This window comes from Armigeres subalbatus, chromosome 2 (assembly GCF_024139115.2).
Source record: "Armigeres subalbatus isolate Guangzhou_Male chromosome 2, GZ_Asu_2, whole genome shotgun sequence".
In the NCBI taxonomy this organism is placed as follows: domain Eukaryota; kingdom Metazoa; phylum Arthropoda; class Insecta; order Diptera; family Culicidae; genus Armigeres; species Armigeres subalbatus.
Genome location: NC_085140.1, coordinates 458,835,689 through 458,862,045, shown reverse-complemented (window position 1 = coordinate 458,862,045; position 26,357 = coordinate 458,835,689). Strand labels below are relative to the sequence as shown.

At 40.0% G+C, this 26,357-nt stretch overlaps 1 protein-coding gene across 1 annotated transcript in view; it reads right to left on the bottom strand.

The window, feature by feature from the left end:
* LOC134210510 (uncharacterized) overlaps positions 1 to 26,357 on the bottom strand; it is a 95,361-nt gene that overhangs the window by 28,646 nt on the left and 40,358 nt on the right. Inside the window, exons 3-10 of the mRNA XM_062686550.1 lie at positions 14,746 to 15,093; positions 14,407 to 14,535; positions 13,996 to 14,333; positions 13,829 to 13,928; positions 5,706 to 5,730; positions 4,503 to 4,680; positions 4,289 to 4,428; positions 4,100 to 4,220 (exon numbers count right to left, since the gene is read on the bottom strand). Of these exons, the coding sequence (XP_062542534.1) occupies positions 4,100 to 4,220; positions 4,289 to 4,428; positions 4,503 to 4,680; positions 5,706 to 5,730; positions 13,829 to 13,928; positions 13,996 to 14,333; positions 14,407 to 14,535; positions 14,746 to 15,093 (1,379 nt within the window). The remainder of the gene's footprint in view (positions 1 to 4,099; positions 4,221 to 4,288; positions 4,429 to 4,502; positions 4,681 to 5,705; positions 5,731 to 13,828; positions 13,929 to 13,995; positions 14,334 to 14,406; positions 14,536 to 14,745; positions 15,094 to 26,357) is intronic.

Sequence of the window (26,357 nt, the reverse complement as noted above, 5' to 3'; positions counted from 1 at the left end):
AAAATCAGTACGTTTTGACAGATAGGTACCCAACATGTTTGGGGATGATAACAAAGGGAACCGCAGTGACAATCGTCCTCTATAGTTTATTACCTCTATTGTCAGGTGTTTGAAATTTTAGTAAAAAACCCAGATTAATCCATTTAGCGTTGGTGGTGCCTTTCTCGCATTTAGTTAAGACACCAACCTTTTATGGGGTTTATATGGTCCGATGTACCATTTTCTTCAAAACTTTTAAACGCAATGACCGATCGTTATAAAATTCAATAGTGATCAACAAGGCTTTGTCCCCTGTCGAATGAAACATGTTGCGAGGAAATCGGTTAAGGATTTCTATACGAAAAGTTGTCTAATGTTTTTATAGCTTTTGTGCACACACATACACACACATACACACATACATACACACGGACAGACAGACATGTGCTCATCTCGTCGAGCTGAGTCGATTGGTATATAATACTATGGGTCTCAGAGGCTTCTATAAAAAGTTCGTTTTCGGAGTAAAATGATAGCCTTTCGGTACAACTTTGTTGTACGAGAAAGGCAAAAAAATAATATCTTTCTTACTAGCTGCTGCATTCAAACAATGTGGTTTTATCCACCGGAAGTTTTAACCAAAACTTTTTGCTTAGTACCGAAAATACCGGTACTTTCATTAAGCCAGTACCGGTATTTCGGTACCGAAAATTGGTCGGTACTCCCGGGAATTCCGGTACCGGTACTCCCGGTACTAAAACCCTAGACTGAACGCAAGTGGAGCTCTTAAAATATTATTCTCATCATTGCTTACTATAGTGATGTTTTGTGCTCAATATCGAACCAGATAGACATCTCTACTTCGAACTAAGAACAAATCAATTTTTTTTACAAAAAAAAAGTTTCGGTGTTGAACTTAATCTAGAATTAAAAAAACATTTCAAAAAAATTAAAAAAAAAAAAACAAAAAAAAGCAACACAAAAGATGTCATAAAGTGAAGTAATTTAATTAAAAAATAGAGTTCCGATGCGTATTTATCGGTGAATTATATCTATTTTAAGGTTCAAGGGCAAACCGTTTGTTTGAGAAACTCCATATGAAACATTTTTGGCCAAAATAAAGATTATTTATATTCTGAATCCTTGTCCAAAAATACATATTCTGGTAAAAAACACGAAAATAAAATTTGCTCAGGAATGTATTATTTTTGTTTGTTTGTTTGAGAAACTACGTACAGGGTGTCTGCAAATTATCCGTACAACAAGACAGGTTTTTAAATATTTTTTGGAATAAATTAAAGAACCAGCATGCATTGCATGTTATTATAATAGGACTACATACACCAAGCTGAATTTGTTCACATTAAAATGATCCCTGTATCCTGAGTTGTACGCCTTCGATCGTTTTGAAAAAAAAAACCACGATGGCCGCACGTTTCTATACAGATACTTTTCACACATTTTTGACGATTGTGACATGATTTCAAATGTTTCGATTATATGTTCGGTGTTTTGATGGCTGTTGATTTCAAGATAGACCATACCGAATGATAAATTCAATCCAAATCGGGTGAGTAGGAAGGCAATTTCTTTTTGTTCGGAAAACCGGAAAAAAGCATTCACAAAGAATTATTTTTTTTTATACTTACATGAAATGACGCTCAGTGTTCTCAGAATATACATCTGTTACAGCCTGCTGAGTTGTTATGCCCGAATAGCTACCGATTCAATCCATTATTGTCTGTTTTTGATTTGTAGAAGCAAACTATCAAAATCTGTACGGATAATTTGCACACACCCTGTATGTGCAGTGTCCACGCACTTTGAAGAGCAATTATGCTTGCAGCTTTTGCACTAGAAGTGCCTCAGTGTGTTGAGTTTGCCAAAAACTATTGATCTGTACCAAAGAATTCGAAAGATTCGGTGCCAATTTTCTCAAAAACAGTTTTTTTTTGTCGTTTTATCGAAATTGAGTAAAATGGATGTAGGATAAATGATATATTTTGGACATCTGAATATATATTGGACTTTTAAATTATTCCTATTTTTAAAATTGGGCGGTTATTACTCATGCTTCTTGATTTTTAGCTTAATTTTTCATGGTGCCTACTACCTACTACCGAACCACAAAATTTAAATGTCCAAAAATGTAAAATTCCAATTTGACCACATTTTTTTCAATTGACGAAATTAAGCTAATTTTGTCACTTACTACCTATCAGGGAGAATAATTGTGTGGGGCAGCTGTAGATGAACTCTAAAAGCAGCAACGTATCAGGGACTGGGCGGAATTGCTAAAAAGTACACAGTACATAAAGCATCACTTTTCTAGGACTCTAGGGTTGTAAGTGACGACGTCGAATATGGTCATCAGACAGAATTCAAGTATTCTGAAAAACAAAATGTTGCTCGGATAGCTCAGTACTTTCTACATGTATAACAACTTAACAAATTTGAATGACTCTATACTTGTGCAGGCGTCGTCATATTTTAACAATCATTGTCACTATTTGATTTGACAAATGTTAAAATCTCTGCGTTGTTAAAATCAACTCATGAGTCTAAATAGTTTAAATTTACATCGAAATAAAGTCGCTTCCGTTACTTCATTAATTTTCCGCAAATAAATTCAATTTTAGCGCTTTGGGACACCCCTTGACCTGATGTGTCTTAAACTAGATGTAAACTCTGGCATACTCTGATTGTGTTAGTCATATTAATTTTAAGATGTTACCTCTGCGCTCAACCAACATCCAACACCACCGCAAAGGTTGGTGTCTTGGCTAATTACAAGAAAAGCAGTATCCTTATTAGATGAATAAATTTATGTTTTACTTTTCTTTGAGACCCATAGTGTTATATACCAATCGACTCAGCTCGACGAACTGAGAACATGTCTGTCTGTCCGTGTGTATGTATGTGTGTATGCGTGTGCACAAAATCTAAAAAAACACATTAGACAGCTTTTCATATAGTAATCCTTAACTGAGTTTCTCGCAACAAGTTGTCGACAGGGGACAAAGCCTTGTTGATCACTATTGAATTTGATAACGATCGGACATTGCGTTTAAAAGTTATGAAGAAAATGGTACATCGAACCATATAAGCCCTATATAAGGTTGGTGTCTTAACTAAATGCGGATTAATCTGGGTTTTCATATAATTTGGCGTTGACTTCATTTACTGATTACAAGCCTTCCTCACTAACACTATGATTCTTAGAGTCTCCTATAAGAAGTTCGATTTTGGACTTTAACGACAGCCTTTTGGTACAACTTTGTTGTAAAAGTTGTTCCGAAAGGCTGTCGTTTAATATACGAGGCTCTTAGACTAGTAGTGTTATATACCAAAAAGACTCGGTTCGACGAACTGAGCGAACGTCTGTCCGTCCGTATGTATGTGGGAAGGAAAATCATTGCCAACCTTTTCATACCCTCATTCTGATGTATTCACAGCATCAGTTTTGAGATTTTCAATTTCACTGGGAGAAGTTATGTTATATTTACATAAAGCTCCCTCTCACTCTCTTGGAAAACACGAACAATGAAAGGAATTGTCACCATATTTTCATAGATTTTAAATTCGCTAAAGAGAGAAGATCACAAAAACTACCAATACTGCACAGCATATTTATTCTAAAACTTTTTTGATTAAGATCATACATTACGTTCGAAAGTTATGAATTGGCTTGGAAAATTAGGGGAATGGTCTTATCACTTCTATGATTTTTTCAATAGTTCTGTGGAATTGAATTTTACAACATCATAGATTTTTTTATATCAACAGTACGTATTCTACCCAAAATTTTACCCAAGGCATTGGTTTTAGTTAGTAAAAACCTTCTTCAAGAGTGGTGTACTTGTCATAGGTAAATTACTCTTGGTGTGGTAGCGGTTATTAGTTTTATGAAAATTTACTTTGTTTTAAATTATTTCCTTTATCACATTGTTTTTTTTTCGTGTGAATCAAAGAAGTGATGCTGAAGTTCTATCATCCCAACTTCTTCCATAAAAACGATTTAAAAACAAATGCTCAGTCACGTTTGGCTTTTAAGAGCCAACTATGCAACAATCTTATTATAATACCTATTATAGGTATGGGAAACTTTTAATTCACTTACTTGGTCATAATGTTGGGGTTGTAGAACCTCATTCCATTGCGCGATTGCCGTATCGCTCCATGGTCGATTGCAGGATCAGTTGATGGACGGGACTCAGTCTGCAGTATTCGGTTGGCGCTTGCTAGAATACAGAAGATAGTTTGAGTCATCTACTACCTATCATGAACTCAATCACATTGCAACATTTACCTATGGTATCACTCATGAAGCCGTCACTCAACCGGGAGCACAGCCTGCTGCGGGTCGGCCTTGGTTTCATCTCGTATGGGTTGGCATTTTTCGCATTCAAACCATTCTTTCCGCTTGGTTTGAATTCCATTTCCGGGAACCTGTGGATGTCGTTTGAGTGAAGCATCGATTACCTATACACAATAGAACCTTAATATATTATCTATATGCTTACCTTGAAATTGTTGATTGTTTGGCATATCGACCATTGGAAAGTTGTTTGGCGTTACTACCTCCATTAGCGTTGTTGGATACGGGAAGTTTTCTTTGTTGCTGCTGCTGCCGATGGTCTGACATCTCCGGATATGACCGCGAATGTGAATTCGCATAAGAAGGTTTGTGTGTTGGGGATGCTGCGATTGAAGGGTCAATGATTTATATTTTTGTCTGATACAATCAAGATGTTACATATTATATAAACTATAGTGTAACGGACGGGTTTCGCAAGTTGGTTTCTCTTATTAGTAGAAAGACCTCTTTATACTCTATTGTATTCAAATTTATCTCGAACGGTAAACAAATCTCTACCTGCCCATAATTGAATAAACTCGCTTAAATTCCATTATTGCCAACAAAACTAAAAAATGTCTCTCCTTTGTTTATGTTGTGTAAATATGATTACTAACGTAACCAATTTGGAGTTTATTCAATTTATTTGTAAGTGAGCATGCGGTAAAACGCATGATTAAATTAATTTTTGACAATGAATAACGATTATGATTAATGAATAAAACGTTTGGAGTGTGATTAACGAATACCGATCGTGATTAAATGTTGACACCATATGTGTATGATTAATGATTAACGATCGATATGATTAATGATTATGAATAATTATATTGAATGATTTGCATAGTGATCAATATGCAAGTAACCTTTTTTTTCAGATTAGGTTATTAAAAGGTATCAAAAGTATATGATTATGATTAAAGATTAATGAATAAAAGCGATGTATGCAATGATTAAAATTGATGATTAATGAATAAACTCAAAACAATTATGAATATGATTAATAATTAATGATTAAATGTAAAATTCTATGATTAACGATTAGTGAATAATGATTAAATCGTATTTTTCGTATGATTATGATTAATGAATAATGATTAAATAACCCATTATTCATTAATCATGATTAAATCTATGATTAATCACTAATGCTCTGTTTCGTTCGTATGACAAGACAGACAAAAACGGTTGAAATGTTTAAAAAAAAATGTTGCTAAATTACTACAAAAATACATCTCTATAGAAGAATTAAATTGAGAAATGAAAAAGCAAGATGGAAATAAATACGGATATTATTTGGAATAATTTGCTTCCATGAGTCGATATCGAGTCATAGAACATCGACTCATGGAGGTTTGATTTAACTTACCATTGTTTGCCGTCATGTTACCATCCTACAGTATGCAATAAAGTTAAAAAAATTGATCAAATTATTATTATTTTTACAATGACATGCAAATGCTAAAATCATCTTTCAAACTTAAGCGTACATTTTCATGATAGATTTAGAAGCGAAAATACAGATTCGATAGTTTCGGTAGGGTACGGCAGGCATGGAGATTTTTATATTATAGAAGTGGATTTGAAAGCGAGTGAAGGACAATTTTGGTGATGATATAAACTATCCACTTTAGCAATGTCCCGTTGTTGTTTGGTCAATGAAGGTACAAAGAATTCTCTCTTCTCCGAACTATTGAGCTCCAAGAGTTTTTTCTTGTAATTCATACATTGGGAGTTATAAACCATCAACTTTTGTAACTTTCAGGATTTGATCTATTGTTATGACACAGTATGATAAAGTTACCGCAGAATGGTTCTGGGTCAATAAACTATACGTTTGAGCCGTATGTTGCCAGCTCGTTTGCCTTTTCATTACCTTCAACGCCACCGTGACGAAGTTGCCGAAGATATGTTCTAGCATTTTTAATAGAGGAATTCTTGGAGGAGTTCTTAAAGTGCTTCCGTGCTGTAAGATCCTGTGTGGCCCATATTGTCCCTTAACTTGGTATTCATTGACTACGAAAAAGCTTTCGACTGCCTCAATCACTAGAATATGTGGGGCGCTTTTTGATGCAAGGGGATTCCTGAGAAAATCATCGGCCTCATCCAGGCACAGTACGAGGCCTTCTTGTGTAGAGTACTACATGGGGTCTTGTCTGTGAGACAAGGATGTATTCTATCACCGTTACTGTTCCTCATCGTAATCGACGAGATTCTGGTAGGTGAGATTGACCGTGAACCAAACCACGGACTGCTATGGCAAGCCTATAACCATGGAGTACCTAAATTGGCTGATGCCGTTGCACTCCTCGCTCAACGGCGCTCTGATATACAGAGTAAACTCAACGACCTTGCCGAGCACTTCTCTTCGGCAGGTTTAACGTCAACAAAACCAAATCGTTGAATGTAAACACGGCGGCCACTTACAGTTTCACAGTAGCAATTATTGGAGAATGTTGAAAGCTTCCATCATCTTGGTAGCCAAATGGCGTCAGATGGCGGTGCCAAGATCAATATAGGCGCATGGATCAAGAAAGCAAAGGCTGACTTTGCGAGTTTAAAACCCTTTCAGGTTCAAATTTTTCTAAGCGTTGTTACCCAGTAATTTTGATATGTTTCATTTGTTTTCGTGACATGTGATAGATTTAGTTCGGAAAAGGTATTGGAGGGTAACCTCCTTCGTAGCTTAGTAGGTAAAGCACCTGTCTAGCGTATTGGTTTCGTGGGATCAAACCCCTCCGAAGGGTGCGGTTACCCTCCAATACCCTTTTCCGAACTGAATCAACCACATGTTGTGCATATGCATAATCGAGTTTCAGACATAGTGATTAATTTCCACTCTGGGTGGCTTAATACCCGGAACATAGGCTATTAACATTGAATGTACCACGACTCTAGCTTTTTTCGTCATTCCAAGCTTGAATATGTATTCATATATGTTCATAACATATTCGTGAAGACCAATACTAATAGACATGGAAAGATGGTTATTACATATCTTTGGTTATCCAAACTGCCCTTGAGTTTAGAACATGCGATCTACAGCTACGAAACTATCTTTTTCGCCACTAGAAGCTTTGATATGTATTCAACCATGTCCATAACATACTCCAGAAGACCATGAGACATGGTAAGATGGCTTTGGGATATCCTGAGTCATCCAAGCCGTCCTTGAGCTCTGAGCTTGCGATCCACAGCCACCACTTTTTTCGTCGATTCAATCTTGGATATGTATTCAGCGATATCCATAATATATTTGTGAAAATTAGGAGACATGATAAGATAAGTTTTGTTTTGCGATATCCTGGGTCATCCAGACTACACTTGAGTTCAGGATTTGCGATCTACAACCACCATTCTAGCTTTTTTCGTTACCAAAAGGCAGTTTGAATGACCTAGAATATTCCAAAACTGTGTCTGTTAACCTTCCAGGAAATCTATATACACAATGATAACAACATCGAAGAGATGTAATGAAAATGGTATAACACGTATCAAAACTATGAGTAGCGAAAATCGCTACAATCACAACTGTTGATTGCAAGTCCCGAGTCCCAAACTCAAGCAAAGTTTGGACAATTGAGAATATTTAAAAACTATCCAACCGTCTAAGACGAGTTTAGTACTTTCCATTTAATTCCACTACGTATTTCGAACTTAAGTCCAAGATCAAGTCGAGTCAAGTACGAGACACTGAAGACGGCCTCACAGTTGAGGTCGAAATACGTATCTGCAAAGATAACAAAACGTAGTGGAATTAAATGGAAAGTACTTAACTCGTCTTAGACGGTTGAATACATTCCACTAAAAAGAGCTTAAAATATTTTTTCTATCTAAAAATGTCTTTTGGTTTTACAGGAGATGTAATGCACATTGTTGGATATATATCGACACTTTGAGCAACAGAAGAAGCCTTCAAAGCAGCTATAGTCCTGAAAAGGTTAGATGATGCAGAATATATAAAAACTATCTTGAGATGCATATTGACCATTAAGGAGCTGTGCTTTACATGGTTAAATACATCTAGAAACTTTGATTGACGAAAGAGCTACTTTCGCTGCTGTAGATTTCAAGACTCGAAATTAAGGATCGTTTGGATGTCTCAGAATATCTCAAAAATATCTTACGATATCCGTACGCCTCCCACAAGGTGTAACAGATATAATTGAACAGATGTTAAGCTTTGAGTATCGAAAAGAGCTTCTGTAAATTTCAAGTCCCGAACTATCTTAAAACTATCTTATGATATGCGTTGACTTCCCGGGAGGGGTAATGGATATAACTGCATTCATATTGAAGCTTTGAGTACCAAAAAGAGCTTCTACGCAGCTATAGATCTCAAGTCCCGAACTCAAGGACTGTTTGGATTGCCCAGAATATCTCATAACTATCTTACCATATCCGTTGACCTCCTTGGAGGTGTAACGGATATAATTGAACAGATATTGAAGTTTTGAGTATCGAAAAGAGCTTCTTAGCAGTTGTAGATTTCAAGTCCCGAACTCAAGGACAGTCCAGCCCAGAATATTTTAAAGCTATTTACGACATCCGTTGACTTCCGTGATGGATATAATTGAAAGCATGTCGATGTCGAAGCTTTGAGTACCGAAAGAAGCTTCTCAGCTTCTGTACATCTCAAGCCCCGAACTCAAGAAAGGTTGGGATAACCCAGAATATCCCAGAACTACCTTGCGGTGCTTTTATCACCTTCTATGAGATGTAATGAACACGCTTGAATATTCACATATACTTTGGGTAATGAAAAAAATATTTTTTGCAGCTGTAGATTTCAAGCCCTGAACTCGAGGATAGTTTGGATGGCCCAGGACGTCCAAAGAAGTTCAAAAATAGTTTATTGTACATCACAGTAACTCTACGGATGCGTTTGAATAAAAGTTTTATTTTGAAACAGTACAAACCGCTGCCAATACACCTATTTTTTCTCTTTCGAAACTTCACCGTGTTTATGACGTTCTAGGTTGTCGTAGGGCCTTGATCGCCCATGCCTGATATTTTTCACTGATAGGTGAGTAATTTTGCTGAAGATAGTGTTCACTTTTATTCATCGTGCGATTTTATACATCCACTTTTCTTTTGAGGTCATATATGACCCCGTGGATTAAGAAATATCTGGAAAACAGGCAGATAAGTGAACGCACCGGGGGCAGCAGGGAGTATGTCCAAGGGGTTGACGATCCCTCCCCAGACCATCTGCGAGTTGTGGCGCCTGCCTAGGATGTGATGGGGTCTGACAGTGGGCCCTGTTAAACCTCTATAAAAAGCTGCATGAATCCGCAAGTAGGCTCCGCCAAAGCGACCGTGTACCGCTCAAAGAGCACAAGTCCAAGCCCTGGTGTTAGGTGGGACGCTAAACAGACCTGACACGACCGCCCTCCGTCGAGACATAAGATTTGCACAGGCCCAATAAGCCGCCTATAAAACAACTATTACGAACGACATAGAAGATAATACGACTCGATACAATCGGCAACGACCTAGGCGACGAATAAAGGATCACGATTGGAAGCTTGGAACATGGAACTGCAAGTCGCTAGGCTTCGCAGGTTGCGACAGGATAATCTACGATGAATTACATCCCCGCAACTTTGATGTTGTAGCACTGCAGGAAATCTGCTGGACAGGACAGAAAGTGTGGAAAAGCTGGGAACCGGCTTCATAGTGCTGGGAAAGATGCGCCAACGCGTGATTGGGTGGCACCCAATCAACGCAAGGACGTGCAAGCTGAGGATAAAAAGCCGTTCCTTCAACTATAGCATCATCAACGTGCACTGCCCACACGAAGGGAGAGAAAGACGACGACGACGAGAAAGAAGCGTTCTATGCGCAGCTGGAGCAGACTTACGATGGATGCCCACTGCGGGACGTCAAAATCGTCATCGGTGACATGAACGCTCAGGTAGGAAGGGAGGAAATGTGTAGATCGGTCATCGGACCGGATAGTCTGCATACCGTATCGAACGACAATGGCCAACGATGCATAAACTTTGCAGCCTCCCACGGAATGGTAGTCCGAAGCACTTTCTTCCCCCACAAGAATATCCACAAGGCCACACGGAAATCACCTAATCAAGTAACGGAAAACCAAATCGACCACGTTCTAATCGACGGTAAATTCTTCTCCGACATCACGAACGTCCGCACTTACCGCAGTGCGAATATTGAATCCGACCACTACCTCGTTGCAGTATGCCTGCGCTCAAAACTCTCGACGGTGTACAACATGCGTCGGAGTCGTCCACCGCGGCTAAACATTGGACGGCCACAAGATGATAGACTAGCCCAATACTACGCGCAGCAGCTGGAAGTGGCACTCCCAACGGAAGAGCAGCTAGGCGCAGCATCTCTTGAAGATGGCTGGAGAGATATTCGATCCGCCATTGGAAGCACCGCAACCGCTGCACTAGGCACGGTGGCTCCGGACCAGAGAAACGACTGGTATGACGGCGAATGTAAGCAGTTAGTTGAGGAGAAGAATGCAGCATGGGCGAGATTGCTGCAACACCGCACGAGGGCGAATGAGGCACGATACAAACAGGCGCGGAACAGTTAAAACTCGATTTTACGGAGGAAAAGGCGCCAACAGGAAGATCGAGACCGTGAAGAGACGGAGGAACTGTACCGCGCTAATAACGCACGAAAGTTCTATGAGAAGTTGAACCGTTCACGTAAGGGCCACGTGCCACAGCCCGATATGTGTAAGGACATAAACGGGAACCTTCTTACAAACGAGCGTGAGGTGATCCAAATGTGGCGGCAGCACTACGAAGAGCACCTGAATGGCGATATGGCAGACAACGGTGGCGGTATGGTAATGAACCTAGGAGCACGCGCGCAGGACATGCGACTTCCGGCTCCGAATCTCCAGGAAATCCAGGAGGAGATCGCTGGCTGAAAAACAACAAAGCCCCTGGAGTTGACCAACTACCAGGAGAGCTGTTTAAACACGGTGGTGAGGCACTGGCTAGAGCGCTGCACTGGGTGATTACCAAGGTTTGGGAGGATGAGGTTCTGCCGCAGGAGTGGATGGAATGTGTCGTGTGTCCCATCTACAAAAAGGGCGATAAGCTGGATTGTAGCAACTACCGCGCAATCACATTGCTGAACGCCGCCTACAAGGTACTCTCCCAAATTTTATGCCACCGACTAACACCAATTGTAAGAGAGTTCGTGGGGCAGTACCAGGCAATCCCGCCATAAGTCTCTATGGGTGAACGCTCTACCACAGACCAGGTGTTCGCCGTACGTCAGGTATTGCAGAAATGCCGCGAATACAACGTGCCCACACATCATCTATTAATCGACTTCAAAGCCGCATATGATACAATCGATCGGGACCAGCTATGGCAGCTAATGCACGAAAACGGATTTCCGGATAAACTGATACGGTTGATCAAGGCGACGATGGATGATGTGCGTGGGTGATGTGCGTAGTTCGAGTTTCAGGGGCATTCTCGAGTCCCTTCGAAACGCGTAGAGGGTTACGGCAAGGTGATGGTCTTTCGTGTCTGCTATTCAACATCGCTTTGGAGGGAGTAATACGAAGCGCAGGGATTGACACGAGTGATACGATTTTCACGAAGTCCGTCCAGTTATTTGGTTTCGCCGACGACATTGATATCATGACACGTAACTTTGAGAGGATGGAGGGAGCCTACATCAGACTGAAAAGCGAAGCTAAACGGATTGGACTAGTCATCAATACGTCGAAGACGAAGTACATGATAGGAAGAGGCTCAAGAGAGGTCAATGTAAGCCACCCACCACGAGTTTCTATCGGTGGTGACGAAATCGAGGTGATTGAAGAATTCGTGTACTTGGGCTCACTGGTGACCGCCGATAACGATACCAGCAGAGAAATTCGGAGGCGCATAGTGTCTGGAAATCGTACGTTCTTTGGACTCCGTTAGACGCTCCGATCGAATAGAGTTCGCCGCCGTACCAAACTGACTATCTACAAAACGCTTATAAGACCGGTAGTTCTCTACGGACACGAGACCTGGACGATGCTCGTGGAGGACCAACGCGCACTGGGAGTTTTTGAAAGGAAAGTGTTGCGTACCATCTATGGTGGGGTGCAGATGGCGGACGGTACGTGGAGGAGGCGAATGAACCACGAGTTGCATCAGCTGTTGGGAGAACCATCCATCGTTCACACCGCGAAAATTTGAAGACTGCGGTGGACCGGGCACGTAGCCAGAATGTCTGATAGTAATGCGGTGAAAATGGCGACAACGATCCGACGGGAACAAGAAGGCGAGGTGCACAGCGGGCAAGGTGGATCGATCAGATGGAGGACGATTTGCGGACCCTCCGTAGACTGCGTGGTTGGCGAAGTGCAGCCATGGACCGAGCTGAATGGAGAAGACTTTTATGTGCAGCACAGGCCACTCCGGCCTTAGTCTGATAATAAATAAATAAGTGAACGCACCAAAATCCGAATTAACGTGAAATCTGTGCTGTTATACGCTAGCGAAACATGGTGTGTATCAGTGGAGATTACACAACAGCTGCAGGTATTCATCAACAGGTGCTTGTGGTACATAATTCGTGTCTGATGGTTCCACAACTGGATCTCAAACAACAAGCCCCATCGTCGTCGTCACCAGAGGTAACCGTCACCGATAGTAACAGAACTTTGGGATCGGGGGTGGGGCTGGGTCGGCCACATCTTACGTAGGGGCGGAATCTGTAAACAAGCATTAGACAGAAACCAACCCAGCGGGACATCGCAGCAGAGGCAGACCCGGAGGCTCTTGGCGGCGTGGCCTCAATAAAGAAATCTTCTGAAATCGACCGGACCCAAAAGTAAGTAATTAAGTCCATAAAATATTTCATGAAGGAGTTCTGTAAATGATTTTCCGATTAATTCCCAGACACATTATGAGAAGAGAATTATCAGTGGATTTTCAAAGAAAGCAAACAAAGCCGTATTTACAAAGGAATTATCCGAGTAATTCTCCTAGGAATTGTCAAATGATGTTTTAAACGACAGGAGTAAATCAAGAGGATGACCGAAGAAATACCCAGCGATATTTCTGAAGGAACTTTTTAAGAAATTTACGTTGAATTTAACTAACAAATATATAAAGAAATTTATCCTGAAAACAAGTTTTCTCAGGAAATTTTTGAAGAACACTAGCATTAAGCTCTGAACTAATTGTGAAGTAACGATCAATTATGAGCATATAAAAATCATAATTTAAGACGTCAGACATTCTCGCTAGTAGAGACGCAGGATTACTAAACTAGAAATGATGGGTTAATAACTATGGAAGTGATCAATAAAAACTAAAAGCTGTGAGGCGGTAATCCCAGTAAGATGGTGCTTCCGTAGTAAGAAAGAGAAATAAAGAATGCGTCTGATAGTTTTATATCGTCTTACGACTTACAAGCTGCTAGTATCATGGCAGTAGTAGAAGAAAGAAAATTGGATAGCTATGTATATCCTGCCTGCGCTAATTAGTTTCTTACCGTGTGACACACAGGGATTTTCGAAGTCCACCCGGAGCTTATCGCTTTGTTTGATTCTATCGGTTGCTTTACTTCGTCAAAAACTTGGAAGCTTGGTTTCCTGTGTATTGGTAATGGGAGCGTTTTAGTGTTATTATGATTGATTGCGATGAATAACTGTTCCCTACCTTTTATGCTCCTCGAAAGACCCGCCATCGACCTGGAAGCTTGGGTATTTTTTCGATCGGGTCGATGTTGGGGATGCCGAACCACTGCCGGCTTCGATCCAGTCAACATCGGCACCGAACATGATGACGGAACTGGTTCGGCACGAGGGAACCTTTAGTGCATATTCTACGCTGCCATCCGGACCGATGAATGGAAGCTGCTTTCGGGCAAGGCGGGCTTTGACGGCCGCTATCAGATGATTTCCGTCGGGACGCTGAGCGACCGATGAGCATACCACGTCTAAGACTAGTTTAGGCGAGCTGATTTGTCCTAATACTGCTAGCACATCGAGCGCTCCCTGTAAACGTTATATATTGGACATTGTAATAATGGTGACCAACAAAAATGTTGATTCTCAGATAGTCTCTTACATGTCGAACTCGTTTTTTCCGGTCCACGGCAGCCTCAGTGGCCCTCGAGATAAGCGTCTTGATGTCAAAGTACGTGCTGGGAAATGTCATCAATGCAAATAGTACCATTTGCAAGGCATTTTCACGAAACTAAAAAAACATTAAATAAATTTTATGTCAATTATAAAGCGGCCAACATCTAATAGTATAATGGATTTTTTTTTTCAAAACACTCTTCAACCATTCAAAGAATTATTCCACGAAATAAAAAAAAATATTGAAATCTACTTTAATCTTCAGAACCTTCAAAGTTTTAATATAAACGACAAGCATAATTACACAATATCAACTGTTACTCACTTTTGAGCTTTTGGCATGTAGGAATTCATCGGATAGCAGCCGCTGCACAATGGCGGCCGTTGGCAGTCGTTGCATAAGGGCCTTCGCCACATTGTTGCTTCCTGGACCACCCTGTCGACACAGACCGGTCATAATTTGCCCCACCCGGTCCTCCAGGTTCTCCAACGGAAGACGTGATATCAGATTGACTAACATTCGCACCTTATCGTCGATGATATCCTGATTGCGTTCCGAAGCGAGCAAAGTGCGCAGTAGCGACTCCAAGTAAGGCTGAACTTTGGACAGATTATCGGACGACTTGAGTGATTCCTCGATGGCACTAAATCCTTGAGATCGTATTCGCCAGTCCTGTAACGGAGGTTCAACAGTGTGGACAATGTTATCATTACATAACGCTTTCATATGTGACTGAAGCAGAGCACATGCATAAACATGAGATTGACATAAATTTTCACTATGCAAGCCTGATATAAAACCTGTCGCGGTTCTCCACACGCGACAGGAAACCATTAATTTCGCTCACATTTCTCATCTTAGATGTGTTTTCCACTTATCCTGGCAATCAATTAATGGGCGGAACTCACTCAACTCTGTTATATGAGCTGTGAAATCACGCACTAACTTAACACCGGCCGCTTGCGTTTTCACCGAGACAATAACCACGGAAAAACTTTTCCCACAGACATTATGCCAGTTTAGATTTTACCATCGGCGGCGGTTGCTTCGTAGTTCAAGGCGCTTCCGTTGCGACGATTCGCGAAGGTAAACACACGCTACAAAAGGCTGATAGTAGACTATGAGTAGGTATCTACTTCTGTTTTATGTGTTGTCGGCTATTACCGGCGGAGACGATACGTGTAGCACTTCGAACAGCAAATTAAAGACTGTCGATTGAGTAAACCGAAATGTAGTAAAAGCTTGCGTCCTCCTTGGGCGCCCCAGCTGGTCGAGATTGGCCCGCATCGATTGGGGGGCAATATCTTTTAGGAGGGAGACGGTCCAATTTAGCACGGTGACACCGTTTTCCTGTGCGGCTCGTGTTCTACACGTTTCAGAGTAACATTTCGGGGGCAGAAAGTAGATCAGCTTTAATTAGTGGTCTGCTCAAGATATGCGGCTGCCGGAAAGTCGAACAATCAGCAAAGGTGCTATGTATTATTGTTGACGATGTGGAAGAATTCTAGCTAGCGTTTGTTTCTTTTGCCGGAGAATTTAGGAAAATTAGATGGATGTAGGCAAGTAGCTCCTAACTGAAGTCGGTATATCGTCCTGTTCGAAGAATGTGCAATCCCTCGTGGTTTGAGTGAGGGTGCTGAGAACGCGATGCTCAGAAGAATGGTGTAATAATGGTTGTTGTCACGCACGCCATCTAATGTTTAACATAAATATATTTTTTCAAACTCTTTGAACAGTGATCTAGATTTGCTTTCGTCTTATTTTGCCAGTGATTTTTACTCGCCTTTGGGTCAAACTCTGGTCAGTTTTATGACAATTCGCTCGCAAAAATAAGTATGTCGAGCGATTAGTATATCGTAACAAAACAGAGAATCGGCAGAATGTTCATCGATTTCATACCGGGTAATTTAGCTTCACTGGTAAAAATATAAAGTATTATTGACTAGTGTATGAAAAGGTACTAATTTGTACTAAACTGAGGAACATAGTTTTCTGGTGAAAAAGGAAGCAAATTTTCTCAACAATCTGAAAATAAAACCAGCCGAAAAAAAGTTATCTACGGAATTTTCCACTGTTTAAAAATAATAATAAGAAAATGCCGGAGAAAAATGTTGAGAAGTGAAGCTAATTCCCGTCGTAGTATGTACTGCATAGTTTTCAAATCCAATTTAAACGATAACCTAACTACTGACTCTAATCAATTTATATGTAACATGTATTTAAGAGTTCCTACTTTCCATTGCGTACTATTAGTGCAATGAACAAATAATGGTTTATTAGGAATCGGTAATCAAAAACACCCTTCATTTTTTTTAAAAAATTTGTCTTACGAAAATCTGTTCACGTCCATGATAATTTTCATTAGTCCAAACCAATATTCGGTAAATTGCTGTCAAATGAATCTGTTGGTATTGGTGTGCGATTTCAACAAGTACACCAAACTAGTTTTTTATGCGGTGCATATGCACCGTGTTAAAACAAAATGACATAAATTTATTTAATATTCGCCTGTTCTGAATATGTTTTGTATCCATTGTGAAAAACAGAATAGAATATGTGAATGGACCATGTTTTTAGTTTTCCAAGAAATCTCTGAAGTGAAGGCCTCCAGATCTACACGCGTAATCAATGATCTACAGGCCTGTTTTGAATATGTAATATGCCTATTGTGGTACATATGATCGAATATGCGTATGGAAGATGTTCGCGGTTATCCAAGAAACCCCTGAAGTAAAGCCCTTTAGATCTACACGCGTAACCAATGTTCTACAGGCCTGTTTTGAATATGTAATATGCTCATTGTGGTACATTTGATAGAACATGCGTAGGGAAGAAGTTCGCGGTTATCAAAGAAACCCCTGGAGTAAAGGCCTCCAGATCTACACGCGTAACCAATGATCTACAGGCCTGTTTTGAATATGTAATATGCCCATTTTGGTACATATGATCGAAAATGCGTATGGAAGATGTTCGCGGTTATCCACGAAATCCAAGAAGTTAAGGCCTCCAGATCTAAACGCGTAACCTATGATGTACAGGCCTGTTTTGAATATGTAATATGCCCATTGTGGTTCATATGATCGAATATGCGTATGGAAGATGTTCACGGTTATCCAAGAAGAACCTGAAGTGAAGGCCTCCAGATCTACACGCGTAACAAATAATCTACAGGCCTGTTTTGAATATATAATATGCCTATTGTGGTACATATGATAGAGAATGCGTAGGAAAGATGTTCGCGGTTATCCAAGAAACCCCTGAAATGAAGGCCTCCAGATCTACACATGAAACAAATAATCTACAGGCCAGTTATATTATCGAATGTGCGTATGAAAAATGTTCGCGGTTATCCATGAAACTCCTGAAATTAGGGCCTTCTGATCTACATGCGTAGCCAATGATCTGCAGGCTTTTTTTTTTGAATATGTAATATGCCCATTGTAGCACATATGATAGAATATGCGTAAATAAGATGTTCGCGGTTATCCAAGAAACCCCTGAAATTAGGGCCTTCAGATCTACACGCGTAACTAATGATCTACAGGCCTGTTTTGAATATGTAATACGCCCATTGTAGCGTAATTGTAAAGTAAATTGATCTTTGGTTGCGCGTGTAGATCGGAGGCCTTACTCCAGAACAGGGGCGACTCGTCCATACGTTCTACCTGTTCATGGAACAGGTAACCATTTTTAGGTCAGAAGTAAGAAATTAATGTCTTGGCAATTAATTATAATATATAAATAATTTACAATGATTTTAACATCAAAACATCTAAAGAAACAAAATATTTCGTAGGCAGATCAAGTTAACGCCACATGCTTGGCGTACAGTCAAATTGCAGCTAAATGTGTGTTTCTCTGAAAAACCACACCCCATCACATAGAAAGCTTTTGCCAGTCGTGCGATCTATAATGAAGAACCAACAGCAGCGCTGCCAGAAGTCAAATTTAAAGTTTTGCGCCATGAAAAATGATTTGAAATAATTTCCTCCTTGGTATGCTCACTCGTTCCCCGCGCGCAGAGAACCAGCGTGAGCGTTGCCAGCTTTCTCCGTTTTCTCACATCATCGTCTTTCGCATGCGAAGCAAGCACGTTTAGATGCAAGTTCTGCTATACGCGCAGGAGTCAAACCCGTTCGACGCGCTGCGAGAACAATCAACGACGCGACGCACCTTCAGTTAGACTCGATCGTAGTGTCGGGCTGTGCTTTGCCGAAAGGTGCACCGCGCACGCTTTCGCGCCGATGATTAGAAACAGTTTGTTTTTCTTTTTTCTCGTGATGAATATGCAATACATCAAGAACAATATTAAATTAATGTTTGCGTTTTCAAAAGAGACTTAAAAATGATTTTTTACGAATACTCAAAATCAATCAACATAGAGAAAAAGGTATAGTTTTCACTAAATTTGAAAAATTAAATAACTGGAACACATTTCAGCTTCTAAATGTGACTCATTGGTCTTCACAATCTGGGGTCGCATCAAACAATAATTGTATAATTATATACTATAATTATTATACTAATAATGGTTAATAACTTTTCTTTCATAGCAACAATATATGTGAGAGTTTAAATATTAGCGTACCCTGAATGGTGGAATGAGCCGATATGAAAGATCTCTATTCTGAGCAATATCCAGTTATTGCCCAACTGTTACCAAGTTAGATTTTAGACGATTTCCGAGTCTAAAATTTTAAGTGCATCTAAATTTAAAACATTTTTGTAACAAAAGAGAAAAATAAGTCATTTATTGTTTTGTAAATCTTTTCTATTTAAATTGTTTTTTTTTTCTTCTAATATTTGGTTAAGTTGTACAAGAAAAGGTTGTAATATAGATTAAATGCCCAACTTTCATTCGAAACCACTCAGCTTGATGAATTTGTTTTTATCAGCATGGTAGAACAGGTGTAGCAAAAGTCCACGAGACGCCCCTGCTCCAGAAATTTCTTGGATAACCAAGTGCATATGTTGTGAACACATTCCATTATTTGTACTATAGAGAGCATGTACCATTTTTCAATTGAGTAAATTGATCTTTGGTTACGCGTGTAGATCGGAAGGCCTTACTCCAGGAATTTCTTGAATAACCAAGAGCATATGTTGTGAACGCATTCCATTCTTTGTACCACAGAGAGCATGCACCATTTTTCAATTGATTAAATTGTTCTTTGGTTACGCGTGTAGATCGGAAGGCCTTACTCCAGGATTTTCTTGTATAACCAAGAGCATATGTTGTGAACGCATTCCATTCTTTGTACCACAGAGAGCATGCACCATTTTTCAATTGGACTAAATTGTTCTTTGGTTACGCGTGTAGATCAGAAGGCCTTACTCCAGGAATCTCTTGGATAAACAAGAGCATATAAACCGTCTAAGGCGAGTTAAGTACTCTCCATTTAATTCCACCAATTATTTTCGATATCTTTGCAGATACGTATTTCGACCACAACTGTGTGGTCGTCTTCAGTGTCTCGTACTTGACTCGAAATACGTATCGTAAAATAATTGGTGGAATTAAATGGAGAGTACTTAACTCGTCTTAGACGGTTGAATACATTCCACTAAAAGTGCTTAATATATTTTTCTAACAGGAGCATATGTTGTGAACGCATTCCATTGTTTGTACTACCGAGAGCATGTACCATTTTTAAATTGAGTAAATTCATTTTTGGTTACTCGTGTAGATCACAAGGCCTTACTCCAGGAATTTCTTGGATATCCAAGAGCATGTGTTGTGAACGCATTCCATTATTTGTAGTACAGATAGCATGTACCATATTTAAATCGGGCAAATTAGTTTTTGGTTACGCGTGTAGATCGGAATGCCTTAATCCAGGAATTTCTTGGATATCCAAGAGCATATGTTGTGAACGCATTCTATTCTTTGTACTACAGAGAGCATGTACCATTTTTCAATTGAGTAAATTGATCTTCGGTTCCGCGCGTCCCTCGGAACCACAAGAAGCGGGTACCATATTTAAATCAGCACTACAGATCTTTGTTCACGAGTGTAGTATCCAAGCATTTTATTCCAGAAAATTCTTGAATAACTGGACGAACTATTTGCGACTTCTTGCATAATAACTATCATGTCCGTCAATTTGTAAAGTCTAAACAAGCTTGCTTTTTGTTCCAGTTCAAAAAATTTCCCAGAACAATCCCATTTAATTCGCATAAAAAAGGTTTGGTTGTACTTCTATTCAGTAAAATGCATCAGTCTGTCAAACAACTAACACAATAGCGGGATATGTACGTGGGTAGTGTTTCCATCAAATTTCTACTATGAAATTATTTCCCAGTTTTCAATACTTTGGAATAGTAGCAAATTTTGGTGTACATGACGAGTTTGGATGAAAAAAATGTATTTGGAAGACTTTACTTTTATTACGCTAGCGGAAAATAAGCGAACAAACGAAACTTATTGGCTGCATTGTGTTTTATGAGATATGTAATATAAGATTATTCCAGTTCAAATCGTTAGTTTGGCAACGCGTTCTCAGTCTCAGCCTGTAAACAAGGTGACGATAGAAAAATAATTTAAAATCTCCAAAGTTTGGAAAACAGTTTCTTTTAACGCCTTTCGGGAGTGTGTTTTCGAATAATTTCACAATTCAGTGAAAGATATTCCTTTAATTTAGTGCATAGCGGAGAAAAAAAGTGAGAAAGTGTAGTGGAAGTTTTTGAAAAACATCGATTTTGATGACGATGTTACGCGGCTTTGCTTGGAGTGGAAGTGGTTGGATTTTCCTTCGTCGCACGGAAAAGGTAGGTAATGTTGCAAATATACTGAATCGTGAAGTTTGTTTGAAGAGTTTTTCAATGAAAGTAACACCGAAATGTGGCTGGAATGAGTTTAGATGATAGTGTACACTTTTTTCTATCTCGCCAGGTGATAATTTCATTGATTAATGATCAATCGCAAGTATTTAGTAAATTAGAATTTGATATGACGGGAACTAGCGCCATGGACAAATTAGCGCATGACCCTACGGCACATTTGGAATTTGTTTAAAAAATTGAAAAATACAACTCGATAAAATAAGGATAGCTCAAAGTTGTTTGAATCCAACGTGTAACTTTTGTATGCTTTGCCAATGCCTTTAATGAAACTAAATGGAAGCAAAAGTGCTTTTGATGAAAGGATTTTTTTTTGGTATGTAACTAACTGGAAACAAAGTGCTTTCAGGAGCATGTTGCATGTGCTGTTACCTTACTTTATTATGGGTCATGTACACCCCGAGTGCAGAGCGCAAAGGGCCGACTTGGAAGATCTCCATCCTGAGCAATGTCCAGCTTTACTCTGTTACCAAATTAGATTTTGTCAGACTCCTTTTATTTCTTTATGAAGGGCACGACGCCATGAGCTTCTGGGTCTGCCTCTGTTGCGATGTCCAGCTGGGTGCCTTGCTTGTTTACAGATTTCGTTTCCGCCCTTTCCGAGTAGCATGCCGCGTAAAAATTTGTGTGACCCCTAGTTGCTGCAACCAAATCGGTCTTGATTGTGCAGCTAGGGTTAGGTAAGATGTGGTCGACCCAGCCCCATTTCGGGCTTAGACTTTCAGTTGCTATCGGCATCTAATGACTACGGTGATCGTTTTTTAGCTCCAGTTGTGAGGCCACCAGGCACGATTTATGTACCGCAGGCATCTGTAGATGTTTTCCAGATATTTCTTCAAACTTGCAAGGGCAACCCTTGCCTTCTTGATCCATGTGCCTATATCGATCTTGGTACCGGCATCTGACGACATTTGGCTGCCAATGTATTAGAAGCTTTCAATAATTCCCACTGATTGGCTATTGTGAAGCTGGAAGGGGTCGCCGTGTTCACTTCCAACGACTAGGTTTTATTTAATTGATGACTAAACATGCCGAAAAAAGCGCTCGGCAAGATGCTTGAGCTTACTCTGCTTGCATATCAGAGCGCTGCTGATCTAGGAGTGCAACGTCATCCGCCAGTTCGAAGTAGTTCGCAACAACTACGACCCGAATGGGGTGGACAAGTCCCCGTTGTGCAGCATACGAAATTCGGCCAGCTGCCGCCGGAGAGTCGCGGAGATCTTCAGCTGAATACGGGCTAGGACACTTTTACGTAAGACTTTGAGACACGACAACGACAACCTAATGCCTAGTCAGTTATCATCATGTTTAGGTACCTTCACTACGATACACTGCACTCAGTCAAGCAGTGTTCCAGATATTACACAAAAAGCGATGCAAGAGTTGAACGGATGACATGGGGTCAACCCTGAGCATCCCGGCTGATATGCGATCGATCCTTCATGCTTTGGATGGCCTTTTGGATCTCTAGCAATGATGGAGCTTCGGTTTTGATTCGTTATATACGCCGGACCCTAGGCAGATCATGCCGAGCTGATGGTTGACAGTTGAGTTGGTCTGTAGCGTCTTTCATAGCCATAATTGTATTTATCTTTGCCCCGCTTAAGTGTCGTGAGATACCGTAGAGGAGGTGATTGTCTGGATGAATGCTGCGCGGCTTTCTCTCCTACATCAGCAAGAGAGTCCACCCATGCTTGATTGTCCCGTCGACATTAGCCTTTCACTTCCTTCTCCAGAGCTGAGTATCTTTGATGGGCTAAGACCTCTGGCTCCTCTAGTTATTAATCGCCTTATCATGCCTTTGGATTCTTTTCGTTCCAGTTCTCCAGGTCTCCATCGGTGATCAATTGTTTTATCTGGGTGCCCAGATCGTCCAGATTATTCTCGCAGGTGGCGATGAAGACGTTCCTGATGATGATCCATTAGTCTTCTACGCTGCCTCCTTCCGGAATATTTGCAGCACAAGCACCTTTATAGTTCTGCAATGAAGGACCTTTTCACCGTGAACCATCAGGTTCATCAAATCTTTCAGAAGAACTACAGTGTCCATAACCGTAATAAGTAGTTAAAATTAATGTTTTTGACGTAGGACTACGTCTGTCTTTTCTATATTGGGGTACATTTTACGATTGCGAAAATCGGGGACCGTCACGAAAATATGATAGACTTTAAACTTTAATATCTCAGCCGTTTCTCGATGGATTTTAAATTTTTTTGGATCATTCGATCAAGGATGTGTCAACCATTCTTTGTATTTATATGAAAATATTGATTTTTTATTATTTATTATCAATAATTGATAAAACGTTTAGAAATAGGTAAACCAACCAATCACATACATGCATCACTAGCACAGACATCAAAAATCAATCATTTGCGGGTTTGGATCTAATCCTCAGTTTGAACAATATTACACGCAGCACGGACGCATCAAAGCGATCGCAGTGGAGCGGACACAGCATCACGGTAACATTTTCAACGGAAATCCATCGCATTTCTGGTGGTCCTCGGTGTGTTGCTGTGTCATTCAACCTCAATGAACCAGCATTTCATATGAAGAAAGGGTTGACTATGAAAATAGCACTGTTGCGATCCCGCGCCGCCAGTGGTGTCAGTTGGTTGTTGGAAAGGCCAGTTGGACCAGCATTTTCTGAAAAGAAAGGTTTGATTGCGGAAATGGTCTGCTTCGGTGGCATCGGCGTTTGGTGTGGAAGCCTGGTTTCTGTTAGTGATTCCATCCATTCAAATTTACGGGCTTAATTTATTGAATTTAAGGAAGCTGCTTTCCGACGCGCGAGCCATTTTGATCGGGATTCCGCAAAGCGCGGTTAAACCATTTATAAGTCAGTGGCAACTATGTTGCCATCAACAATTTATCTAACAAGAGCTCTACTTATTATTTCCCATGTAGTGGCTATATTTGCTACCTAGTAACCCCCCAGATGAATTGGAGCCATAAAAATTGAAATGCCAATTTGAGAACGGTTTTTTTACGAACAGAACGTAAGTTTCGAGTGGAAGAAGGATTTTCAGTTATAATTCGTTGAAAAAAGACTACAAAGATATACTTATTCCCATTGGTAATTATTATTTTGAATCTCATGTGTTAGATTATGGCGTGATTAGATTTTTAGATTTTTGACGAAATTGCTTGGGAAAAAAGAGCAAAACAAAAAAAATCACTTGTAATGCGTTTTCCAACTAGGGCTCTTCGCTAAAAAATGTAACGTGCCTTGTTTTGATTTGTATAATGTAATTTTTTTTTAAATCTTTTGTTTATTTTTGTTGTTGCCTTTTCTCCCGCTTGCATGGCAGAGGCAAATTACATTCTCTGAACGGGCCCGTTGTCTGCGTTGTTCGCACGCGGTGGAAAGCGGCTTTCTTATATCTAATGAAGTAATTCCATTAGCCCCGCCCCTTTATTAATCGTTATGAATGCACATTATATTAACATCCATATCAGATCACAAAGGGGCGGGGCTAACGAGCTTAGTTTATTGAATACAAGAAAGCTGCTTTCCGGCGCGAGCGATTTTGATCGGGATTCCGTAAGGAGCGGTTCGACAAAATATGATGCAGCGGAGCGGACACAGCAGCACGAAGGCGTGGGTAGCAGTGGCAATGCTGAAAATTTATTCTAAATGGTGGAGGCTTAGCGACAGTTGACCTCCGAGCAATTTGTTCAATGTTAATAAAGAGACACAAATTATTATGAAAAATACCATCCATTTCGTATATCTACGTAGTCCTACGTCACCTTTGCGTACAACCCGATAGAGCTGCATCTTTGAGTTTTTATACGTGACAAAATTATTGTGATAATAAATCAAACCAATAAGATGCATACCGACCAAATTGACCAAATTGACCGTTACAGAACACCCATCATACTTGGGAGCAAGCCAGAGTAAACGCGACGTGCGATGCGACGCGACGCGACAGTGCAATTTGACAGCCTGTTGATAATGATTGTTATTCTTTTGCGCGAGTCGCGTTGCGTCGCATCGCTCGTCGCGTTTACTCTGGCTTGCCCCTTAACAAAGAGCTATCAATTTTTTTTTTCCCTGAAGAAGACATCGAACCCGAATTTGTTCTAATAAATCAGACTGCATAGCCGAAAAATTTCAAAAATCAACACTACAGTCGAAGTCAACAACTCTTGAGAATTCTGTCTACATCAGTATTTAAGTTGGCTGTAGAAGTTCTCTTCGTCTAGTAGATCGGTGTCATAGGTTGGGGCATAACATGGGATTACAGTAAGGTTTCGAACCCGTTTTCGTAATCATGGATTGATAGGATTCGTAATCATCACTTCAATTGATAAATAACTTCCGGCCATTTCTTATTTTTCATGGAGCACTTTAAACTTCTGATCATTCACTGGATCCTTTTTGTTTTCTTATAAGTAGGCATCGCTTAATTGTCTGGCCGAGAATTTCTCTTGTTTTGAATTTTTTTTGTGCCTGTGTCGCTCTCAAATACTAACTGCGAAAACGCATCTAGTTGACTATAACCTAATTGCCATATCCTGGGAGAAAAAAATTCGAGCTGTTATAAACCACGTAGACCGAAATTTCACATTTTCAAAACCCACCCTCTAGTAGACTTTTCCGAAACCCCCTTCTCATTGAAGTCTACGTAGACTTTTCCAAATTTCACAAAACATCATGTATGTTGTGCGCAATGACTCATATGAAATAATATGGAGATCAATCAATTGCTAAGTTATTTAGTTATTCAAATTGATTTTAGTGTAAAAACGTCCCACCAAAAATCAAATTCAAAACAATACAAATACAAATTAAACAAAATCTATATACATAAAAATGAATTTCTGTCTGTCTGAACCTTATAGACTCGGAAACTACTGAACCGATTGGCATGAAGATTTGTATGCAGAGGTTTTTGGGGCCGTGGAAGGTTCTTAAGATGGTTAGAGACCCCTCCCCGCTTTGAAAAGGGGGGCTCTCATACAAATGAAACTGAAATTTCTTCAAAACTCGAGAACTAATCAGAGAATAAATCAATTTTAGGCGAAACGAAGTTCGTCGGGTCTGCTAGTCTATATGCATAAAAAGGAATTTCTGTCTGTCTAA